Source organism: Capra hircus, chromosome 3 (genome assembly GCF_001704415.2).
Source record: "Capra hircus breed San Clemente chromosome 3, ASM170441v1, whole genome shotgun sequence".
In the NCBI taxonomy this organism is placed as follows: domain Eukaryota; kingdom Metazoa; phylum Chordata; class Mammalia; order Artiodactyla; family Bovidae; genus Capra; species Capra hircus.
This window is the reverse complement of record NC_030810.1, coordinates 28,795,876-28,820,742: the sequence shown is the minus strand read 5'-3', so window position 1 is coordinate 28,820,742 and position 24,867 is coordinate 28,795,876. Positions and strand designations below refer to the sequence as shown.

The following is a 24,867-nucleotide window of genomic DNA, read 5'->3' as shown; positions in this document are numbered from 1 at the left end:
TTAGGATTTAACCCTTTAGTTAGACTGGGGTTTATGGCACCTGCTCAGCACCGGGTCTTTAGCGTGTTACCTCACTTAATGCTGCCCACCTGGCTACCCTCCTGGGCCCTGGCACGGTGACTCCTTGTTCTCTTGTCCACTGACAAGAACTGGCAGGGGAGCAGGTTGTATGTCCACTTCCTGCCAGGCTCATCAAGGTGAGCTCGCTTTTGTGAGTTAGCATCTGCTCTCCCGCCCAGGGGTCTGGGTCTTCACCCATGCAGTCGTCCCTCGGTGTCCATGGGGGTTGGTTCCAGGACCGCTTGGACACCAGGATCTGCCGATGTTCAAGTCCCTTATGTAAAATGGCTGAGTGCAGTCTGCCTCCCTGCCCGCGAGTTCTGCCTCTGTGGGTACGGAGGGCTGACTGTACTCCAGAGTTCCATCACTAGTGACTCACCCGGGTATCATTGGAGTTTCTGTTTCTCCACCTGTAAAATAGGAACAGCTCCACCTGCTCCACCAGCTCTGAGTGTGGGAATGTGTTCAGAATGAAAGGTGGTGGAGGTGTCCGTACAAGGGCTGCTTCCCAGGGGCTGGCGTCCAGCCATCCGATCCTTCAGCGCACATCTGGGAGGGACACCTCTCTGCCTGGCCCTGCTGGGCTCCCAGGGCTGGGAGGTGGGCAGTCTCTGGCTCCAGGTGTTCCTGGTCCACGGGGTGGACTCCAGCCTGGGCTCCCTGCAGGCCACTGGTGGGGCTCATTCACTCCATCAAGTCATCTTCTTGCCAGTGGTACCCTTTTGTTAGATACAATCCAATCCAAACTGTTCGTAAGACACTCAGAGCTCTTTGTGGTCTAGCCCCATTGATGGACCAGCTGTTGATCTCTGGGACAAGGGCCAGGGCTTGTGCTCTCAGACCCAGCCCTGCCCCTCCAGCTTGTCTGCATGGCCTCTTCTACAGACTGCAGAATTCTCCCCTCCCCTTCTTGAAGACTCTTCAGTTTCAGGTCACTTTTATTCAAGAAGACTTTGACAGAGTCTTGTCCTGTCCTTGCCTCCAGGTCAAAAACGATACACCCAAGATGTGGATCCGATTAAGTGCCTCTTCCTCAGATTAATTATAGTGTCTGACTCCACGAGACGTAACTGTGTTTATGAAAAGGGTCTAAGATTTTGGAGACTTGCAGTCTGTTCTGGGGATTGCCTTCACCATTCTGCACCTCAGCCTGCTCATCATAAAAATACAACATTAGACGATGTGGACATGGGCGATACAGTGGTATTGAAGAGCCCTGTCGTGCGGGGGCATCAGGGGCAGAAGTAAGTAATGGAGCACTTCAAGGGCCAGATGTCTTGTGTGGAGTTGGCTGAAGAGTTCCCCACGTCAGGTGGGGTTGGCGAGAGCCACTTGTCACATTCAGACAGGTTACATATGGGGAGTCGGGTAATAGGAAGGCTTAGTCAGGAAAGAGGGGCTTCCTGAAGTATCCCACGAGGCTGGAGAATCTGAGCACAGCTCTGTGTATGGGCAGCCACTCTGTGATGAGGCTGGTCCACGGCCCTGGACTGAGTACTGGAGTCTCGGGATCTGCGACTCTCTTTGGGAAGATAGCATCCCTTTTTACAGGCAAAGTTAGGGTGTTTCGAAGGGGACTGCAGACCATACCCCTGGCCCACGGATCTGGGGCCCTTCCAGCAGCGCCCACCACACAGCTTCCCCTCACGTGGCCACTGAGATGTGCCAGGTTTCATAGCCCACTGTCTGTCTGTGTGACTGTGGGCCAACTTCCTTCAGCCCATCTTTCCCCTGGTTTCTGGCTCTTTCCCTCACCCCATCCTATTGCTTCTACTAGGAAGGAAGACAAGAACCTGGTTCATTCCCTAAGCTCAGGGAGACAGAGGCAGAAGAAGCCACCCAGTTATCCAGGAAACCACAAAGCTAATGGGGAAACCTTAGCTAACTCTGCTGTTTCTTCTGCCCAGTGGACAGCTGGGGTTGAATTCTGGCATCTGGATTTATAGCTCCCACAGCCTTGTGTCTCCCTGTCCTGGTCGATATGATGAATCTGTACTTTTTGGATCGTCTGTCGGGGTGTAGAGGAGTAGGGCAGGAAGGCTGTGTGCATGCATGTGCCCAGAGAGCTTAAAGTAGAGCAAGAATTCTCTGGGTGGACCAGGCAGTGCTTTATTAATATGCACCTCGCCTTCACTGTGCTGCCGTGATTAACAGCAGAGCCTGAGCGTTGGCGAGAGGTGGTGTGGAGGCTGGCAGGCAGGAGCGGGATGCGTCTTTGCAGCCCTGTCTGTTTTCAGAGCAAAAGGCAATCTTTGGGGATGGGGGTGGGGAGGTTTGGTTCTCTAGGCAAGGTGGGCATCCTCCCTGTGTTCTGCGGGATTGGCATGGTTCTGGATCCTGGGTGTGTCTCTGCCTCTCCCACTTACCAGAGAGCCAGTCTCTACCCAGTAGACACTGGGGAGAAGACGGTGTGCTCTCTGGATGCCCGCCAGAAACCTACATGGTTGGGACTGGGTCTTGGACACCTTCACCAACATTAATGCGAGCTGGCTGCTCAGGGCTAGAGAGTGGCTTAGTGGAGGAGCAGGCATACACTCCATGTGTAGTCTGTAGGAGATGGGAATTAGCACCCCAGACAGCTGTGAACTCACTGTTTTCCAGAGGCCATAGGTCTTTACTTCTGACTTGAAGGAAGATAAAGAAGCATCTTTGGAAAGGAATGGAACAGATGTGTGCTTCCCAAGACAGGTCTGATTGCTACCCCCTTGCACGAGCTCCCAAGGGTTAATGACCCCACTCCTTAGCCCCACTTCCAGCCCCAGGGTCACCATCTTGTGCATGAGACCCTCCAGCACCAGGCCCTCTCCTGCCCCTTCCAGGTGCCCACTGCAGGCCAGAAGCCTCTTCCATTTCTGCTCTGCCAGGGAACTCCAGGCTAGCCTTCCACCTCCTGCCTACTCGGTGTGATTGCTCTGCGATCGCTGCCCCTCATTCCCTAGTGCACCTGGCGCCTGCCTCTGTTTGAAAGCTGTTATGGTCCCAGTTGTGCCTTGGTCTCTCCACACCACCAGGAACACTTTGGGGGAAGACCACGGTTCTGCTTATTTTCGTGTTTCCGATGCTTAGCGCACACTTGGCCCAGGCTGCTGGGACCCACTGCCTGGGTTCACTGCCAGAGTGAACATGGGTTTTGCCCGTAAGTTCTGCGTATTAATACTCTTTCCTGAGTCCCTGGAAAAAGTGCTCAGTTCTGTGGACACAGCACATGCAAAGAATCTTTAGCAGCGAGGCCTCAAGGGTTCAGCAGCAATGGCTGGAGGCAGAGTCGTCTCTCCTAGCCCCCGCCCCTCCACCACAGCATTTGATAGAGAACTACTCAGAATTTACTGCACTGGAGAAGGTCAAACAGCACAAACCTCCTGAAAGAACTCAGGGTTGGAATCAAGTCTTCAGAATGTTTCGTGCTGGCAAGCCAGGGAGGAGTGTGTTCCCCAGCACTGTGGCAAGAATGAACATAGGGAAGATGGTTAGCAAGGAGATACTCTGGAACCAACCAGCTGGACATGAATGCTGTTTATTGTATTGTATTATAATAATGAAAGATCATTTTGTTTAAGACCAATGGCCCAGAAACCTGGGTCTCAGAGATTGGTCACAGGACATGTTGGTGGGGGAACCAGAACTCAGGTTTGCTGACCCCGGGTCTGGGCACAATCTCTTGTCCTCAGTGGGATAAATCCTGGCTCCAGTAAATAATACTGTAATGTCGCTGGACTTCATTTTTATCCTTTGTAAAATGGGGGTGATTTTTGCTTCATTTATCTTACTAGAGAGATGTGAGGTTCAAGTTAGAAGGTATTGATAGATACTAGTACTGTTTTGCTTTTCCTTGAGAATTTAAAAAGACCCCAATTTGGAATTTCCCTGGTGGTCCAGTGGCTAAGACTCTATGCTCCCAATGCAGGGGTCCCAGGTTCAATCTCTGGTCAAAGAACTAGATCCCACATGCCTTAACTATGTAAGACCCTGCATAGCCAAGTAATTTTTTTTTTTTTCCCTAAAAATTGTGTGCTGAGTTTAAAAAAACAAAAAAGGACCCAGTTTTTTCCCTCTTAAGTCTTAAAAAGCATTACTAAGCTCAAGAATCAGCAGTTTTCCTGTGAAGGGTCAGATAATATTTCAGGCTTTGTGGACCATCTGGTCTCTGTCCTGACTGCTCAGATATGTTCAGAAGGAACATGAAAGCAGATTCAAATGGTACACAGATGAACATGGCTGTATTCTGATAAAACTTTATTTACAGAAGCAGATGACAGGCCAGACTTGGCCCCGAGCCATAGCTTGCTGACTTTTCTGGCAGCTCAGTGTAGTGGACGTGCTCTTGGGGTCCTCATGTGGCAGCTGACCTCCAGCCTCCACTCCAGGTGTGGTGCAGGGCGCCAAGCCTGGACCTGGGAGCAGTGAGCCCACGTCCCTGGGGCTCAGCTTTCCCATCCGTGCTCTGGGCTGGGGCAGCCAGGGAGCAGCATGGGGCGGGTTGGGGGGCTCTGCGTTAGGTCTTGGATGCCATGCCGCTGCCTGTACTTTCATTTGCTGTGTTTCCTCCCTTTGTTTTGAAAACCGTCTCCTGCTGATTCTGCGTCTCTGTCTCCGTGGGACCTCTGGAGTAAAACATGATCTGAGCGCCTCCTGCGGGTATCTGGGCGGCCTGTCTCAGGAAGCCAGATTCACAAGTGTGTGGACCTCTCACCCTCGCCACCTGCCTGGCGCTGTCCTGGCTCCTCTGAGAGGCACAGAGAGGAGGAGAGGGGAGGGGAGCCAGGGTCTTTGCTCAGCTGGAATCAGTGTGTCTGTCACTGATCTTGCACTGAGTGGACCCTGGTGGCTGTGAGGATTCCTGACGTTATGCAGAGGTGACCCGCAGGGGACACACTGTGTACTGTCTGCTCCTTTCACTGATGACTTCCCCACCATGTCAAGAAGATGGGCCACCACCGCTTGCCACCTGCTGTGCCTGGTGCCCATGGAGGGCATGGTTGCTGTGGGCTCATCTCCTAGGCGACCAGCAGCCCCCTGACTGAGCTCCCAGCGCCAAGCCACCACCTGGTCATGGCCCCATGATTGAGTATGGCCCAGCTCAGCCCCCCGTACCCTCGAGATGGTAATTTCAGCTCCACGTCTGACCTTTTCTGCCCATGTCCACACACATGAAGACGTCTCTTCCCCAGAGAGGACAGATGGAACTAGGATAGGACGGCAACTGTCCAAAGCCACTGCCAAGTTCGTTCCCGTGGGTCAAAATGAAGAAATAACTTTTTCTGTGATGAGCTGCATGTCAGAGGGAGGGGGCAGTTCAGAGCCCTCCCTCTGTCACCCTGCCAGGTGGTCAGCGTCCTGCTGCAGGGAGGCTGTGGGTGGAGGTAGACCGTGGTGATGGATGTGGATGTCGGTGGCACACGGGCACACCTTGGCCCTCTCCCCGGAATGGGCTTACGGCATTTTCCATCAGCATTCGTGTCCAAGGAGCAAATTGGATTGTCTGTTGCATGCCTGTTGCCATGTGTATAATTAATGTAATTTTATATTCACTCAATTACGGTGACACGCCCAATAGCCGGATTACACAGGCCACCAATAATGTGGGTTGTCTGTCTCCCCGCTGCCAATCAATGAAACCCATCCCTGCAGCCTTGCCACTCCAGTGGCCGGTGTCCCTCCCCCCTCCCAGGAGTTGGGGAGGGGGACGGGGATGTGGGGAACGCTTTTTCTCTTAGCAACCTAAAATTTCAGGTCCCCTTTCCCCAAAGGCCCTCTGGCTAAAGGCAGATCTGGCCAGGGTGGTAATGATGAAGCACTCAGTGCGTGAGAGCACTCTCCCAGCTTTTCTGCGAGGAGGGTCACCTGGACTCCTTGTGGCCTTAAAGGCCTGGCTGGGGATGTCAGGCAGAACTGCAGCCCGGGTGCCTTGGGCTTTCATGGCTGAGCTCTCCCCACTGGCCCACCTCTGTACCCAGAGAACCTGGAACTCAGTCTCAGTTCTGTTTCTCTGAGAGTCCACGATTCCTAGGCAGGTTGAAGGCAGCTTCAGGGAATGTGGGGTGGAATTTGGGGAAGAAGCTGTGAGTTTTGGAAATACTAAACTTAGCATGTAGGTTTCATTACCTCTCTCCTTAAAAATTAATACAGATTATTTTTTTTAAAGCGATTTTTAAAGTTTTCTTTTTGACTCTGCTGGGTCTTTGTTACTGTGCCCCCCTCTAGTTGTGATGCCTGGTTTTATTGCAGTGGCTTCTCTTGCTGTGGAGCCTGGGTTCCAGGTGCGTGGGCTTCGACAGTTGTGACCTGCAGCCTTCGTTGCCCCATGGCATTTAGGATCTTAGTTCCTGGATCCGGGATCAAACTCACATCCTCTGCATTGGCAGGCGAGTTCTTAACCACTGGACCACCAAAGAAATCCCTATCTGGTTTTTAATTTTAAGACGCCATCCTCCCTTACTCCCAGGAGTCTTTAGCTGAGAGGACCAGCTTGGTTACCCTGTTGTTACTAATGTTTCCTCCTGGTTCCTTGAACACCAAGTGTTAAATGTGTTCACCCCAGGGCTGGCTGACTGTGGCTGTGGGGTCCGTGTGCTGGCTGAGCCTCAGCGTTCTGCTCAGGCCCTGCCCTAGAGGTCCACGTGGGGGCTGTGTCACTGACCCGGAGGAGCCCATGTGATATCCAGAGATAAGGCGGGACGTCCACAGAGGATGTGCCATATTTGGGGTGTGCTTGGCCGGGTAGAGTAGGTCAAGCTCCACAAAAGAGGATGTGTGCCCTTTCAGCAGGCTCAGGAGGGGGACCCTGCAGAATATGCGTCTAGTTCTTGGCTCCCATATAGATGGGCTGTGAGTGGCTTTAGAGCGTGAGGGGTGGGGACTGCGGAAGCTTGAGGATCTAGGCCAGACGCTGTCAGCTGAACCGCCTCTCTCAAGTATGTGTAGAATGTCCCGTGTTCCGTATAAGGAAGCTGGACCCACAGTGTGTCCTGAGGAGTTGGGCTGAATGCCAGGAAGTGTTCCCCATCCCCATCGTGCACAAGCACGATGGCTTCGGGGAGATGCAGGGACTTGATCAAAACATGGCAATAGGTGGGCCCTGCTGACGGCTCTGAGGTGCTTTTCTTTTTTATAAAGTTATTTATTTATTTGGCCATACCTCGAGGCATGCAGTACTTCCTCAATCAGGGATTGAACCTGTGCCTCCTACAGTGAAAGAGCAGTCTTAACCACTAGATCACCAGGGAAGCCCCCTGAGGTGCTTTTCTACAGAGACCTCTGATCCGTTGTGCTCTGCTCCCCACCACGTTGATGACGCTAAAGGCTCCTCCACTGAACCGTCTGCATCCAGAGGTGGAGCGGAATGGCCTGGCATTTGCCTCTGTCGCACTCATAGCAGAGCCTCCTGAGGCCCTGGATGTTACGCCACTCAACGCTGAAGTGGCAGGCAAAGGCATAAGGAAGTGTGGGGCTTACGTGTCATTGGTTGGAGATCTCAGGAACATCTGAGAGGAATGGCAAGTCCATTAACAGGTTCTGGGGCAGATTGAGGCCCCGACAGGACGTGGGCACGTCTCCTTCCTTTTCCCAGATTCGGTGTCAGGCCTCCTTGTTGTCACCCCGTGGAGGCAGTGTGGTACAGTTTGAGAGTTCTGACCCACCAGGGGACCTTGTTCTCATCCCTGCTCCCGTCGGCCTCCATCTGTGGCTACCCAGGGCCTCGGTTTGCCTGTCCCCTTCTCTTGGAGCCCGTGGTAGTTTCAACCTGACACTCCAGCCTGTTTGTCACTGTGTCCTCGTCCTTCTCCCTAGCTAGCCTGGGAGCTTCCTGGGCCAAGACGAGACGAGGCCAGTACAGCTCTGTGACCTTTCCTTACCCCAGACGTGTGGGAGATCCACACCCAGGAAATGTATGTGGGTGAGTGGCTGGATGTACCCACAAGTCCTTCAGCCTCTAGGAGACTGCTCAAGGGCTCGTAGGAGTGGGATGGTGGACCAGCTAGACTCCCTGGACTCAAGAATCAGCCTGGACCCACCACTTAATAGTTTGTAATCCTAGGCGAGTGGCTTTGGCTTGCTGAGCCTATTCTCCCTTCCTGCAAGGAGTTGAGTGACATGAACTGATTCAGGTGAAGCCACTTGTACTGTGTGGCAGGTGTGGCTTCATTATTCTTACTATAGTTACTCCCATTTCATCATGGAGAGAAGTGCAGTCAGGGTTTGAATGAACCCAGTTGTTTTCAAACCCTGTTTCTTTGTGTGCAATGGATGGGGGGATGATATCATGAAGAGATCTCTTGACTGGAGTGAGGTGATGTCGCTCAGCCACCTTCATCTCTGTGGCCTTGAGCAAGTCACACCTCTGTCCTGCGCTTCTCTTCTCCCCCATAAATGAAGAGCATTGGAAGAATTGATCTGTCAGAGCCACCAACAAGCAGGTGACTGCTGGGCAGGTGAGGTTCTCCGGAAGTTTCTGGTGGGACGGCCCCCATCCTGGTCAAGCCTGATATTCTGTGCACCTCAGATGTCTGCCCCTATCCACCTGCTCGCCCGGTTGACTAGACAGCACCTGGATGGAAAGCCTCCAAGGTCCAGACCTGGATGCAGAGGCTCATTCTGGTGAAGCAGGCTTCCAGATGTACCTATTTTGGATTCTTTTAAAGCTTTCAAGTGGAAACTAGGAGGGCCCCATTGGGGAGGGGAGTGGACCTGTATGGAAACAATGCTCACTGTTATCAACTTTAAGGTTCTTGCCCTCTCTCACCTTCTACCTCCATCCTCTCTACCTGCCTGCTACATCTGTGCAGGGTTTGGGGAAAAGAAAAGCCAATATCCCAACAAAGGTCAGAATCTTAAAACAGGGTCTTTTTTTGGCGGGGGGCGGGGGGGGTGGTCTGCTTCCTACATAGCCTTTTACTTGAGTGGGTACCAAGTTGAAAAGACCAAAGGTCTGTCTTCTCTAAACTGTCAGTCTTTGGTTGAGAATGCAGACAAGAAAGAAAAGAACACTCTTTTGTGATTTGATAAAGCACAGGGCAGCAGATGCCCTACAGTCTCGTGAAGATGGGCAACACAACACGTCTGTCATCGTCTACATGAGCAGACGTTTCCCCAACTTGGAGTCGATTCTGTGCTCCTGAGAACAAGCCAAGTGTACAGTGCTGGTGCATCCAGTCTCTGGGGCAGAACCTGGACACACATGTAGCAATGGGGAGCTTTCAGGCTGAGTGGAGGTAGCAGAGCTGCAGAGCATGAAGATTTGGGAGGATGTTGGCTACCCGTTGGGGAAGGTGGGCGTCTGGCTCTGCGGAAGAGAAGCTTCCTGGCCTCTAAGGCTCCAGGTAGTGCTGGGGAGCATGCTGGGAGGTACAGAAGCAGAGCCTGGGCAGCCTGAGCGGGTCTAGGAAAACGAATGCTGAGCTGTGTCTTTGCCTGTGTCCAGACTGTGGTGGGCTTTCCTTTTCAGATGACCAGCTGGCCTGGGCTAGAGCTCCCATGTCCTCAGTATTCCAAACCGCAGCTCCAAGTCAGAGGAGAGACTTCAGAGCTGCTGCCTCCTCTCTGGGCTTATCAGCCGGCTTCCCATGGTTGCCCGCAGATCAGGGAAGTTGCTGGGGCCTCACTGACCAGCCACACTCCCTTACTGTTTGTCTCTTGACTTGAGGCAGCTGCATGAGGCCAAGTTGTTCCATGTCCACTCACCAGGTCCCCGGCAGCAGAGTCCCAGAGGAAGCTTCTAGGGGGGAGGTACAGGGGGCAGCTTTGCCCTCTGGACCTCCCAGGGCCCAGGCGGAGCAATGCAGGGCTGAGAGGACTTAGAAAAGACTCAGGTTTGAGCATTGGCCCTTAGCAAGGACTGCCATTGACCAAGGCCCCGGGGGTATCTGGGGGGCTTTACTTACTTTTTCTCTGATCATTCAGCAAATCAGGCTCTCTTTACCTCCCCTGGCTGCCAGGGTGCACAGGTGTGAGAGCCCTGCCCGAGCCACACTGCTAGCCCTGAGAATCGGGATGTTACTGGAGAGGGCGGTGGAGGCTCAGGAGGGAGGAGGCGCTCCTCCTGCCAAGAGCTGAGGACTGACAGAAGGCCTTTTGCTCCCTCTTGGCGACTGGACCTCACCCTTGAACCCTCCTCCTCCCTGCTTTTCATTTTCCTCTTTTTTGGGGGGGTTGGCTCCAAATTATCTTATTTTGTTTACATTGCACCCAAGTTTCGTGGTACAAAAGACTTGCAGGTGCAAATATGTCCCGCCTTCATTAACTTCCCCTCCCTTTTTAATTTATGTGATTTCAATTTTCCTTCCCTGTACTGTTAATTAGGGGACCCTCTAATCAGTGCCATTATCACAGTGGTATTCATGTTTAGGAAAGCCGCTAAACAAATGCTTGCAAAATTGCTAAATGGCTAATTAATGTCTGTTAATTAAGAAAATTGCTCATGGTAACAAACCATGCCGTTGCTGGCAGCCGCTAGAAAGACACACACTTGTTGAAATTAGTAGTGTGGCAGGTAGGGGAACATCTGCTCCATGTAGCTTTCCGGAAGTGAGCAGCCCCACGCTCAGGCGAGAAGCTCCAGGCCTGTCCCGGGCACGGCCCCCTCGCCTCTCTCTGCACACCTCTGTCTCCATGCCCACTGGTCCTAGCCACCCCATGCCCCCCCACCTCCCCCCACCCCTCCACAGGCTCTGCTCTCTGGGCTGTGCTTGCTGAGCCAGCAACAGGCTGAGCAGCCTGGCTTCCAGGGCCGAGACTGAGGAATAAAACCATGCCCCACGAGTCGTTTTCCTTCTCTTTTTAAATGAAACCACACTCATCCTCTCTGCATATTTTGAATTTTTCTCAACTTCCAAGAGTAGTGACATGGCCCCGAAAGAGTGAATTGGGTTGTGTTTCTCTCCAGCTGGCTTCCCTGGTGGCTCAGACAGCAAAGAATCTGCCTGCAGTGCAGGAGACCTGGGTTCAATCCCTGGGTTGGAAGGATCCCCTGGAGAAGGGAATGCCACCCACTCCAGTATCCTTGCCTGGAGAATCCCATGGACAGAGGAGCCTGGCGGGCTACAGTCCGTGGAGTCACAAAGAGACACAACTGAAGTGACTTTCACATTCTCCTTACCAGCACCAGCATCTTGCTCTGAATAGCCCAAGTTGGCAGCAGGGTGCTTCCCTGCCCAGATTTTCATGCTTTTTGACTGCGACCTGCAGTAGAAAATATATTTGACACAGTGACCCAGTACATACACACACACACATGCACATATTTATAAATAGAGATTAATGAAGAGTATTTCCTTAAAATACACAAAGCTGTCTGATATTTTCTACCCTAGTTTTTATTCTGCTCCAGGTTTTTAAAAACAGTGGTTGCAACCCACTAAATTGATTTCACCACCCACTAATGGGCTGCACCCCATGCTTTGGTCAGCTCTGTGGTTTAAGTGTGAATTCTTCTGCCCATCTCTCCTGTGGGGAGTCAAGGCCAGCATATAGCCCAGAGCTTCAGGGGTCAGCCAGGGACGAGGGTGGCTTACCACCAGCTGGAGTGGCTAGCCCCAGCATCTCCTCCCGTCACCCAGCCCCGACCCTGCTCCCCCACACACCGTCTCAGGCCTGGGCTGCAGAGGCCAGGGTGAGCCTTGCGCCCGTCAGGCTTCTCCTCCTGTCCTTGCCATCTTCCGCTTGTGTGGCTGTGGCCAAGTCTCTTTATCCCTTGATACTCATTGTCGCCACTGATAGAAACAGGAATGAGAAACCCGCTTCCTGGGGCCAGTTTCAAGTGAAGGTGTGTTGATGAAGCGCTCTGAGTAGTCACTCGGTGACGGTCTCTTCCTCTCGTCCCCCAAGTATTCAGCCTCTGGCACCACATCACTCTTCCTGTCTGTTCCCATTCATCCATCAGAGCCCCCTCCCCTCAGGAGACTGATTGCCTCATCCTTGCCTGGCCCTGGCCCAGGAAGTGGCACGTGGGCACCCTTCAGGGTAGGTCAGTTTCTGCAAGCCCTGGGGCTTCCCTGGTGGCTCAGCGGTCAAGAATCCACCTGCAGTGCAGGAGATTCAGGTTCGATCCCTGGGTTAGGAAGATCCTCTGGAGGAGGACATGGCAACCCACTCCAGTATTCTTGCCTGGAGAATCCCTGTGGACAGAGGAGCCTGGCGGGCTACAGTCCGTGGGATTGCAAAAAGTCGGACATGACTGAGTGACTAAGCACGCACACACACTGCGCGCCCTGAGCCTGTCTCAACCAACGTATTTAACATGGCAAACTCCGCTCTAACGGCAGACCATGCTGGCCTACTCCTGCGTGCTTCCACAAAGGAGCTTGATTTTATTTGTCGTGCCTGGAAATCCCCCTGAGTGTGTTTATCAGCTTCTCTCCCTCCTGCCCGCCCTTTTACACCGTTGAGCCGGCGACCCAAGCAGCAGCTCGCACCTCCCCGCCAGCCAGAGCCCGCCGCCCGCACGCCGCCCGCCCTTTGTTTTTGGTTTAATTTTTGTTCTTTTAAGCTTCTCCTGCGCTCCTCCATGTGCTGTGATCTATAACCTGCCTCTACTGTCTGGCCTCACAGGGTCCTCCGGGGTCACAGCCCTCGCCGCACGCACAGCCTCCACCTCACAATCCCAGCAGCATGATGGGACCCCACAGTCAGGTAACGCACTGTGGCCCGCCCGCCCGCCGGCTGGGGGGCGCGGGGCACCAGGAGGACAGAGCCAGCAGAGGAAAAACAAAAATCAAAACGTGCTCTCGCCACGGCCTTTGAGGATTTCCTGACCAAGGAGATTCCCCCTCCTCCCAAAATATATCTTTTTCCCCCCTAAAGATAGTCTTCACTCCTTGGACATCACACCCTGCTTGGATATGAAACCAAAAGAAAACGAGAACTGTTTCTGTGACCTTGTCAGCGGCCTCTGCGTTTTTGTTTTTTCCTCTCTCACTTTTGGTTTGGTTTTTGAGTTTGGTTAACCATTGTTTGTAACCGAAGCTGCATCCCTCGCCTTCTCCGTGTGCACTCTTCGCTGCTGAGAAAGCTTTTCTGCCCATTCCCCTGCATCGAGTTAGGGCGCCCGCTGTCCCCTCACTGTTGGCCTTGTGTATCTCCTCCCCCTTCTCCCTGCTCCCCTTCCTTGCCCCCTTTGTCGGTGTCGTGTGAGTGTGTGTGAGTGCGCGTCCAGCTTTGTCTACACACTGGAAAATTGCCTGTACAAGTCCCCTTGGATTCTTCCACCTGCCCTTACCTACAGCAGAGGTCTCGCCTTCGCCCTGCACTGTGGGACTGCTCCTCCATGTCCTGTGCCAAGCCCCAGCTGCTGCCCCGGCACCCAGAGTAGAGCTCTCAGCAGATGCACGGTGCACCTCCGCCACTCCCTCCGCCCGGAGGGACAAGGCCGCCGGGGGGGAGGAGCCAGTTTAAGAGATCATTAGTTGTGACAAGACTGGACTTTGTGGAGTGGCGTACGCTTGTGTCTGTCCCCGTTCCGTACTGCGGGCTGTCACTGAACTAACGCCCTGTAATTGCAGCCTTTTATGTCACCGCGATACGCAGGCGGCCCCCGGCCCCCGATCAGAATGGGAAACCAGGTACTGTACCTTCTCATGTTCTCTCCCCTCGCTCGGCCACCCTTGACCCCAGCTGGACTTGGACTCAGAATCTGCAGGAGGGTTGGGAGGTGGAGGGACAGTTTTAACTATCGTGGGAGGCAGCTTATAAGCAGGTCCCCGGAGAGGACTGTGTTTTCTCTTCGGCGCTCCACACAGCCTCTCCCAGCATCGTACCTGCCTCTCCCAGTGGGCTGTGGGCAGCAGGGTGTGAGTGCAGGGTTTTTGCGCTTCTAAAGAAGGTGGTAATGCCTCAGCCCCTCCCTGCCAGCCCTTTCTTGGAAAAGGGTTTTCCTCCTTAATAAAGTTAATTGACAACGTACATTTTTTACCCTGGAAGCTTGTGAGAAGGCTGGTAAATATAACCCTGCTATTAAGGGGAGAAATGGCCCATAGGAATGCTTCGATCAGGAGCCTGGATGCAGCGAGCAGGACATTTGTGAGTTTTTATGCAATGTCTGCCTGCTTCCCAGTTGCTTCCCAACTCACAACAAGAAAGGATTTATTCATGTACTTAGAACAGTGGTCTACTTGTGGGGAGGGCTTTTCAGCCTGGGGTTGTATGCCTTATGCTGCCCCATTAGGGTTGGCAGTTCTGGGTGGTCTGGAGAAACTGGTCCCCAGCTGCCTTCCGTGGTTCAGCCCATCCAAGGGCAGGCGGAGAACTGCTGAAGTGAAGATGGGTATCTTCAGGGTAGACAGGCTTTGAAGAAACTTTAAAGAAACATCAGGGAAATTTGATTACGTGCCCCAGTATTTCTGTATACATAATTCTTAGAGTGACCTGGCAGAAGCCCATCGGGAAGTCTGACAGCAACGCCAGGACCTCCAGCCCTTGTTGCCTTTGGAGCTGGGAGGTCAGTCACCAGCTAGATTGACGTTACCTGAATGGACTCCTTTTGTTCTCAAGAAAGCCCCCTTAGTGAGATATACGAGGACTTCGGAGAGGTGCTCATAACAGGGGAACTCCAGTTTTAAAGTTAGATAGCCTGCCAGTTTTCACTTATTTTTTTTTTCCTCCAAAAATCTTTTCTTTCCTATTTTCTCTGACATGAAGGAGAAAAACTTAGACAAGAATTAGAGGCCCAGCTTTTTGAGTAAAGAGGGAGCCTAGGATATGTCACAGATGAAGAAACAGGGTCATAGTGGGGCAGTGATTTCCTTATGTGTCCCAGTGAGCTGGGCTCGTGTTGGTCTCCAGCTGCCCTGGTTCAGTAAACGTGTTGCCCCTGTCTCTGTTTTTAACGGGTCATTAAGTGGACCTTCTCTGGCCTCACATGCCAGGGCTCCAGCACCAGCTCTTCCTCCTGCCCATCCAAGGCTCTCCTTAGCCCGAACTGCGCCCTCCTGCCCCCAGGAGAGAACAGATGCTTCCTTATCATAGTTGTGGTCCTTCCTCCAGCAATTAAGGGACGCGAAAGGAAACATGTTTGTTTCTATTTATCAATTAAGTATGAGCAAGTGCCCGAGAGAGCAAATGGAGAATAAATCCATCATCTGTACCTCGCATTACAGATCAATCAGGCTAACCTCCCCACCACCCTTCATTGGAAATCTATCCAGATTTCCAGTTTCCTGTGGACTCAAGAATTTTTGTCCTCCAGGCAGGGATGTGTCCCTTTTCCAGGAATCGCCCCTGAGCATGGGGCTGCTGGTTCCACAGGAGCCTCTGTGGCACCTGAGTTAGCTCAGCCTTCCTCAGGGCAGGAGGAGGAAGAAGCAGCTCAGGCTTGCGTGATCTTCTGGGTTAGGGTGATGGAAGGGCCCTTAGGGAGACCAGGAGCTAAGAATCATTGACTTTGGTCTGGGTTTGATCCCCGGGTCAGGAAGGTCCCCTGGAGAAGAAAATGGCAACTAAACCCACTCCACTATCCTTGCCTGGGAAACCCCATGGACAGAGAGGAGCCTGGCAGGCCACAATTCATGGGGTTGCAAAGACGACTGAGTGACTAACTCTTTCTACTTAAAAGTCTTGCAAAGTCATCGTCCACCTGCCTCCCTGGCTAGGGGTTTGGTGCCTTGTACGGAGAGCATTGCTGTGTTTCAAGCAAGGATAGCTGTGTGGATGGCGAACAGTGGGTTTCAGCAGGGTTTAGGAGAAGAGGGATAGAATCGGGGGTTGTCGGGCAGCCCTCGCATCACATCCCAGTGGAGCCCCTGCCCCACCCAGCCCGCTAACTTGGGCACGCAGCCGAGTGACTAGCAGATGCAGCTGGACTTCGTCCGGCCCCTGGGTGGACACTTGCTGCACCCACCCCACCGTGCTGGAGGCGAGGCACGGGCCAACCTCCAGGAGCCCGTGGAACAGCCCCAGAGCATCTCTCTGCCCAGCAGGCCCGAGGGTGTGTGCACGGCAGGCACTTGCAGTCCCATGTACAATGAGCCGTTCTTCTTCTTTCTCACACCTTGGGGCTTTGGCCGCTGCGCGAAGACCCTTTTACCTTTGCCGCTACACACCTTACTGCCCTGGCAGAGGAGGCCCAGCGCTCATCTCAGGGTCACTCCAGTGAGAAAAGTGACTGCAAGTCCCGTCTGGGCCTCTGGGCAGCCCTGCCCTGCTCCTGAGTCCTGATGCACAGCAGGGTTAGGGGAGCCCAAGAAAGAGCTTCCGGCCTGAACTGATCGTCAGCACTGGTCTACCTGGACAGGAAGCAGTTTTCTGATCCCCATGGCCACTCCACCAGAGTTAGGTGGCGGCTTACCAAGACCTCCCGGCACCTCAGCACCCCAGGAGCCCCCAAACCGGACAGCTTCAATGGCAGGCCTTCCTGCGTCCTCTCAGAGTCCTCTAACCAGGCTTCAGAAATATCCCAAACCCCCAAGTGGGCAGACACTAGCCAGCGCAGTGATTCAGAGCTTGGGAACTTGGTAGAAGAAGCAGAGCTGGGAGAAAGCAAGAGGTCAGAACAGCTAACACCCAGGGCCAGATAGAGAGACCATCCAAAGGCCCCGGGCAGATGGAATGGCAGGTATGGAGTGCCACTTCCTAATAGCAAGTGCCCCCAGGCTGACGTGGCCCTCCCATATGCCTCCCTCTCCCCAGACACACGCGCACACACCTTATTTATTCTGAAGGTGAACTGTGGGAGAGGTTGTCCCTGTTTCCCACCACCTCCTTCCAAAACTGGTTGGGAATTCCCTGTTGGGCCGATAGCCCCCCACCAATCCCACAGTGCAGTTGGGGCTGGGGGACGCTGGGTAGTCCAGGGTCCCTGATACAGGTACCCCACTTTCACAAAGGCTTTCCTCCCCAACCCGAGGCCTGTAATTAGTCCTAAGGCATGGGGTTCCTCCCCACCCCCCGCATCCTCCCCAGTTCTGCTTTTCTCTTGTTTCATATTGCAGTAAAAGAACTTCAGTCTCAAAGATCTTTGACGGGGTTTTCATAGCGAGTGTGCTGAGTGTTAACTCAGGAACCCCCTGGCCCTCCTCATCTCTAGAGATCACACGAGCACCCACCACGTGCACCAGGCTTTGCGGGGGACAGGTTCTCACCCAACATCCTGCTCACCCTCTCCCAGAGGCCTCCTCCACCCCTGGGGTTGGAAGGTGGCCTTTCATGTGCTGGAAGGAGTCAGGAGTCCTGGGTGTTCTTCCTGGCCCTGCCTGCAGGGCTGTCAGACCTCGGGACCTCAGCTCCCCATCAAAATCTCAAAGGCCACCTTGTTCATCCCCTATTCCCAATTTAGTGTTTGACTTAGACTGCAGAGACTAGAGTTTGGGTGGTAGAAGCGAGGGACAGTGCTGCCACTGAGGGGTGTGTGGTGGGTGGTGATGCCGGAGTGTCACTCGGCCCCGGCAGATATGCAGGCCCGTGAGGACTGTCACAGATGGAGCCCCCATGCTCAGCTGCGCCTGCTGCAGTTTTCCATAGCTCCAGCTGGAGCTGCCTGCCCCCTGGGGGACCGCCCCGCCGTCGGGCAGCAGGAGCAGTCTCAGGGAGACCCCGAGTGGCCCTGATGGTCAGGTGGGGAGATGGGGCAGGCAGGTGCACCCCCCTGGGCCCCCACTGCGGGGAGCAGCACTCAGCTGTGTCTACATCTCTTTCAGCCTCCGGGAGGAGTTCCTGGGACGCAGCCACTGCTGCCCAATTCCATGGATCCCACCCGACAACAAGGTAGAGGGCACAGGGTGGGCGGCTGGGTGGATGGGGGCGTTGGGAGAGGCCCCTCCTCCCCCACGGTCTGCCTCTCCTTCCTGCCGCTCAGGCTCTCCCCTCTGTCACACAGGTCACCCCAACATGGGAGGATCAATGCAGAGAATGAACCCTCCTCGAGGAATGGGGCCCATGGGGCCCGGCCCACAGGTAACCAGCCGCCAGTCTGTCTGTCCATCTCGCTAGCCATCTGTATGCACCCGCCTTCTCTCCTCCTTCCTAGTCTGTCTGTCTGTCCACGTCTCATAGCTTGTAAGGATGAGAGGAGAGGGCATGACTGACGCCCCGGCGGCCCTTGCTGCCCATAGATGGGCAGCCCCCCAGCAGAGTTGAGGGGGACCCCCCTCCCATGGAGCTGGGGAGGAGGGGCACCTGGGAGCCTTCCATGGGGAGGACTTGAGGGATTTGAAAGGCAGGGGTCTGTGTACCCAGACAGCATTGTGGGTCCCCAGAGCTTCCTCCCACCCTGGGCGGGTGGACCTGAGCTGGCTCAGTGGTCACCCAAGGCAGGATGTTACATTATTCTGTCTGCAGCTCACCGTTTGTCTGATTTTGGATGGATCGCTTTGACCTTGGTGGGCCCAGCAGGCCCCGGTGTCCCCACCTGTCCAGCGCGGGAGGTGTGAGTCTGGCCATGGTTCTCAGTGGTACACCTCTCAGCTGAGAGGAGGCCAGGGCCCCAGAGTGCAGTTCAACCCAGAGCTCTTGCCATGTTTGTATCCCAGGCTCCTGCCTGAGCTTGCTTGTGCCCAGAGGGGTTCTGTTGCCAAGAAGGACAGTTTAGAAACCTCTGGGAGAAATTATCTAGTGCCCTGTCTGTCCCTTCACAACACCTCAGTGGTCGCTCCTTGTGACCCAGCTGCATACCCTCTGGTCCCCGGGCCCATGGAACCATCAGGCAGGGGTCTGACAGGCCATTCCTGTTCTAGAACCTCCTCACCATTGGCCCCCACTCTTCTGAGTATTTAAGTCTGGCTCTGGGTCCTGTGGAAGCTGTGGCAGAGAATTTGCTGTGTTCTGCCCTCCTTGGGAATTCTCTGGAGTCTGCCCCTCGAAAGCCAGAGTCTGAGTAAGGAGACGGGTGTTTCAGAGAGAGAGCGGGGGGGCCTGTTCTGGGGTGTTCCTTCCCTTCTCTTCTGCCCTGCCTGGAGGCCTGCTGGTCTGTCTCCCTTCTGCTCTGGGTATTTGGATTCTCTGGGCCCCTGCACAGGTTTCTGGTTGCCTGGCAGTGGGGTTGTGCCCCCGCTCATGCATGCCTGCCTCCCTTTTGTAGGAAGAGGTTTCTGCCACACCCCACAGTCCTCCACTCTGCCCGGAATTGTATTTACAGCACACCCAGCCGCTGCTTTCTTCCCGGTGATGGCTGTAACATCTGTGGTGTTGAAAGATTTTTAAGGAGGTCCTTGTCTTTCGATGGCCCCATAATCCTGAAAGGAAGCAAGCCCACACCGGTTACAGCTCCGGTTTTTTTGTTTTCTTTTCTTTCCTCAAATCCCCCAAAGCTTGTGTTTTCACCAGCTCCTTTTAAGCCACTGGAGTGGCCCCTTCCTGCCAGGAGGCCTGCTGGAGCTGACCTCCACAGGAACCCGTGGGAGGGCAGCAGGGTCTGAAAGCCCAGCCTTCTTGTCCTGAGTCAGAAACTTTCAGATTCCTCAGCCGCGCACACTAGATCCTCTTGGTGTGCAAATCAGCAGTGGCCTTGGACTTTTAGGATGTCCTTGGGAGGTCTTGGGGATGCAAGAAGACAGTGTACTCCACCCCTTGCCCCGCTGATTCCTATAGACTCAGCAGCTGCATCTGTAAAGTGGGACGGAGACCAGGACTGCCTTGTAGGGTTGCTGATAGGAGGAGGCACGAGTTCTTGGTGTGAGGCTTGGCACCGTGTAGCCTCTTATGAAGTAGCTTGGGTTTTCCAACTAGGGGGCTTAAAACCAGTGTTGAGGACTCAGTCTGCTTGGGCTGGGTGATCGCTTTGTGTTTCTTTTATATTTTTTCTGGCAAAGGCCATTAACACTTGTTAAGCCTGTAGTAATACTGAGGTTCCAGAAGCTGGGAATGGATGTTATCAGACGGCCCGAGACCAGAGTGTTCCGGAAGTCTAGGACTTCCTCCTGACTCAGCAGGAGTCTCGGTGTGTCCGTGTCCCTGACCAGGAGTCTGGCACACTCCTGTGACATGTTTAAAGAGGTGGGGCTCCTGCAGCCTGGGGTCTTGCTGAAAGGGGCCCTCCTGGCCTCACTGGGCAGGATACAGGGATGGAACTCTTATGGGCTCAGAGACTGGTGCCCAGAGGGGTAGGAGAAGCAAGCTCAGGGCTGAGGCCAGCTGGCCATCCTCACCCCACCAACCTCAGGGTCTCTGAAAACATCTCTCCTGTTTTCTTCGCCCCCGCCTGGTTTTATGGAGATATAACTGACATACAGCACTGTATAAGTTCAAGCCGTACAGCATAGTGACTTGACGTATATCACAAAATGATTACCACGATAAGTTTAGTGAACATCCATCATCTCAAATAGATACAGAGTTAAGGAGATTGAAAAAAATTTTTTTTTCTTGTGATGAGAACTTTTAGGATTTATTCTAAACAACACTTGTGTATAACATACAGCAGTGTTAGTTACATTTTTGATGTTGTACATTACATGCCTAGTACTTATTTGTTTATCTTGGGAGTTTGTGCCTGTTGACTTTCTTCATCCAGTTCTCCCTCCTCGCAGCCTGCCGCCCTCTGGTAACCACAAGTCTGATCTCTTTCTATGAGTTCATTTTTGAAGTGTAATTGACCTACAACACTATGTTAGTTCCTTGACACAACTTAGTGATTCAGTATTTCTGCACATTTCAAATGATCACAGTAGGCGTAGTTCCTGTGATGTGTCCCCACGCAAAGATATTACATAGCTCTGGACTGTGTTCCTCACACTGGACACAGCATTCCCATGACTCAGCTTATTTTGCACCTGGATGTTTCTACCTCTTAGTCTCCTTCACCCCAGCTCTCCTCTCCTCTGGCCAACACCTGTTTGTTCTCTGTGTCTATAACTGTTTTCTGCTTTGTGATTTTTATTCATTTGTTTTGGTTTTTAGATTCCACATATGAGTGAAACCATAAGTGTTTTTCTTTATCAGACTTATTTCACTTAGCATATTGCAATTGGTGTCCATCCATATTGTCACAGATGGCAAGGTTTCATCCTTTTTTGTTTCTGAGGGATATTTCTGTGTGTGTGTGTGTGTACCACGTCTTTATCTATTCATTCGTTGTTGGATACTTATGTTGCTTCCATATCTTGGTTATTGTTTTTAGAAAAGTGCTGCAGTGAACATAGGGGTGCATATATCTTTCTTTTTTCGTCTGTGTTTATTTTTGGCTGAGCTGGGTCTTCGTTGCTGTGCAGGCTTTCTCTAGTTGTGGCGAGCGGGGGCTCCTCTAGCTGCAGTGCTTGGGTGTCTCATTGCGGTGACTTCTCTTGTTGTGGAGCGCAGGTTCTCGGGGGTGCAGGCTTCAGGAGTTGCAGCCAGTCCTTGTGCCTCACTGGCTCTGGAGCTCAGGTGCACAGGCTTGGTTGCTCTGCAGCATGTGGGATCTTCCCAGACCAGGGATCAAACCTATGTCCCCTGCATTGACAGGTGGATTCTGAACTGTTGGACCACAAGGGAAGTCCACGTATATCTTTTCTAGTTAGTGTTTTTGTTTCCTTCTTTTCCCATATCAGGCTTCCCTGATAGCTCCGTTGGTAAAGAATCCGCCTGCAATGCAGGAGACCCCGGTTCAATTCCTGGGTTGGGAAGATCTCCTGGAGAAAGGATAGGCCCACTATGTATTCTTGTGCTTCCCTTGTGGCTCAGCTGGTAAAGGATCTGCCTACAATGTGGGAGACCTGGGTTTGATCCTTGGGTTGGGAAGATCCCCTGGAGAAGGGAAATGCTACCCACTCCAGTATTCTGGCCTGAAATTCCATGGACTGTATAGTCCATGGGGTCGCAGAGAGTTGGACACGACTGAGCGACTTTCACTTTCGCTTTTCCCATATCTCTCGTGCCCCACTGGGTAGGGTGCAGTATTAAATTCGAGAGCCAAACCTCCCTCAGAGCAACTCAGATGTCATCCCTGACCCCTCACTGGGGGCAGAAAGGCCTGGCCTTGAGTGAGCCTGGACCTGGGCAAGATTGGGGTATAAAGTAGATTGCAGGTTCTGGGGTCATCCAAGGAGTGGGTATCATGAAGCCTGGAAGTTTTGGACCCCCAGGATACAGTTGGGCAGAGGACAAGACCCATCCCCCAAGTCCTCTCTCTCTCTGTCCCCTGAGGGTGCTCCAGGGGAGTAGACAGGAGAGGGATGAGCTCAGAGCCTAGTGTTGGAAAACATGGTCCCAGCTGCGGCTCAGGCTCTTAGGGCCTCTGGTCCCTCGTCTGCAGAATGGGCGGCCGGGTGAGGACCTCATGGGACTCATCATGGGGCTGTGAGACACGGACCACAGCACAAGGCTCCACGAGGCGCCCCACGGATCCCATTGCTTCCCTGGAACCTGGGTTCAGAGAGGGAGCCCTGTCTTGCCGTGCCTGGGCTAAGAAAGGCGACCAAGCCCCTTTCGGCAGTCTTTAGTAAGCCCCACTGCATACACTTGCTGAGACTGGACACAGCTGGGAAACCTTCAGCCTGTTGTTCCAAGTGGGGAATAAGATTGCGAATAGTGGAACCATTCTAGAACTTTTCTGAACAACGAATAGGTACAGTGTGGGCTTACGGCTACAAACCCAAACAGAGTAACGTGGTATTTTTTGAGGTTGTGTTGCATTTTAGCCTAAATGTTACAAAGGAACCAGGAAGCTAGGTGTCCGCCTGCCCTTTGCCCTCAGTGTCTTGGGCAGATTTTACTCTGGTTTCCTGAAACAGCCAGTGCCGAAAAGGAGGCAGTGTTTCCACTTAATTGTATTTTCTCTTCAAAGATTTATTCCTATGCCTGTGTCTGGAGAGAACTTCTGGCTGAATTTTTCAAAAGTGAATCCTGTTAGGATGACGCGGAAACTGCCAGAGCTCTGCAGGCTCCTGCGGCAATGATGTTTGGCACCCAGACCCCACAGGGCCACTTTCAACACTTCTGGTATTCCTGGTGAGGTGGGGTCAGCACAGCCTGGAATCAGATTGCCATCCTGGCATTTGAGAACATTCAGATAACCTCTGATAACCTACCGTCTAGAGACAGACCTTTTCCACTGGGAGAAGCTGCATCTCCCCTCTGATCCAGGACAGTCCAAAGTCAGTGCCTCTGAACAGAGACCCCAGAAAGAGACAGAAGGATTGTAAACCAGGCTAGAGCACCCTCAGCTGGTGAGGAGAGAGTAGAGTCACTTGAGGCCCTTTCTGGGGTGGCCCCGTGGAGGCCTCCCAGTGGAGCTGGCCAGTCTCTGCGTAACTAGAAAGGGTGGAGGGCAGGTCCAAACGCCCAGGAAATGGCCTGACAGCCTGGAGTCCACCTTGACAGGCCCGTCCTAGAGACTGTTCTTTCAGGCACCAGGCAGCACCAAGAAGAGCCTCTGTGTCGAGGGTTGCAGAAAGCAGAAGCAGCGCCTGCTGCTGTGAGTGCTTCCAGCATGGCTGTGCACCCTGCCCAGAGCACGGAACTCAGACCCAAAGGCTGGGGCCTGACCCTTTATAGAGTTCCGGACAGTGGGTCTGACTCCTCTGCCCAGGGTCTGGGGTGACCTGGTTGGAACAAGAAGCCGGGTGGGAAGATAGGCAGGCAGACAGACACATACCCGTGGATGTGGCCATCCCTGTGGCTGCACCCCAGACTCCTCCAGGTCTCCGGCTGCCCCATCCCTGCAGAGCGGTGCTGAAGGCAGAGGAGGAGGAGTGTCCAGCGGCAACCACACCTCCGAACCCAGTGCTAAGGGCAGGTGGGCTCTGGGAGAAGAGAGATTATTTCTACTGAGTCTGAAGCTATGCTTCTAAGCCCGCCCATCCTCTGTGAAAAGGCTCAAGTCTCTGATTTGGAAACTTTCCTCCAAAACCTGCCTTTCAGCCCTGACGTAACTGTATGGCCTTGGGTGGCGAGTCTTTAGCTTCCCTGGGCCTCTAGCTTGTCACTGTGAAGTGGGACATGTGAGTGGCCCTCGGGATCTAGGCCTCTGTAGGAAGTAGGAGCTGGCAGCCTGCTCCCTCCTGGGCAGTGGTCAGGCTGGTTGCTGAGGGCTCGGCTGAGCACAGCAGCTAGTGCATCCAGAGCCTCCCCTTAGGGGCTATGTGTCCAGACGGCTTTCAGGAGCGAGCATCCACTTACCCTCTCCTCACCCCTCTCTGCTGCTGCAGCGTGGGCTCCTGCCGGCCCCCGGGCCAGCCTTCTGCTCTCACCCCTCCGTGCAGCCACTCTCCTGGGCACGAGTGGGAGCAGGACACAGCTGCACCCTGGAGGAGGTCTCTGTCTGGGAGGCCTTTCGGACTGGCTGGGCTGGACACAGTGGAAGAGTGGGCTACCCAGGGAGGCCATGAGCTTCCTGCTGTGAAACAGTGGGAGCCAGGCTACGTTGTCGACAGGGCCTTCAGTGATTGTACATGGGCTAAGAAAGGGCCCTGAAAGACCTGATGCTCAGGGAAGCGTTCGGGGCTCTGGTGTTTTCTCTGCCAACATCCCACATCAGCACACATCTCTGAGGGCTGACTGAGCTCTTCAGAGCCATCATTTCATTTGATCTTCTCATGACCCTGTAAGGCTGGGCTCTTTGTCCCCATTTTATGGACGAGGCAGCACAGCAGAGGGATTGCACACTGAAGCCATGGTGATCACTGCACAAGAGGCCGTCACTCTGCTTCTGTGCCCGAGTGTCATAATCTTTAAAGCGGGGATAGTAATGAGATGGTTGTGGGTCAAATGTAGGTGAAACAAAGCCCGTAGCACAGCCTGGCTTGGAGGAAGCCTTATTGTTATTTGGGTGCTTTGCCAAGAGTTAGGCTGAGCCGGGACAAGCACTCCCATGTCCTGCCCTCAGATCTGAGGCTCTGCTCACCACCCGTGGCATCATCTGTAGGGATGGGCTGGCCCTGCCATCCGCAGATCCTGCTGTGGTGTGCTCCA

General features: G+C 53.6%; 1 protein-coding gene across 2 annotated transcripts in view; it reads left to right on the top strand.

Moving 5' to 3' along the window:
• The window catches only part of SSBP3 (single stranded DNA binding protein 3), a 165,580-nt gene that overhangs the window by 125,457 nt on the left and 15,256 nt on the right, over positions 1–24,867 (top strand). The window contains exons 6-9 of one of the 2 annotated variants that reach the window (XM_018044504.1): positions 12,604–12,684; positions 13,554–13,613; positions 17,682–17,748; positions 17,861–17,937. In XM_018044504.1, coding sequence (XP_017899993.1) covers positions 12,604–12,684; positions 13,554–13,613; positions 17,682–17,748; positions 17,861–17,937 — 285 coding nt within the window. The remainder of the gene's footprint in view (positions 1–12,603; positions 12,685–13,553; positions 13,614–17,681; positions 17,749–17,860; positions 17,938–24,867) is intronic. The other variant, XM_018044512.1, reaches the window with a different exon arrangement.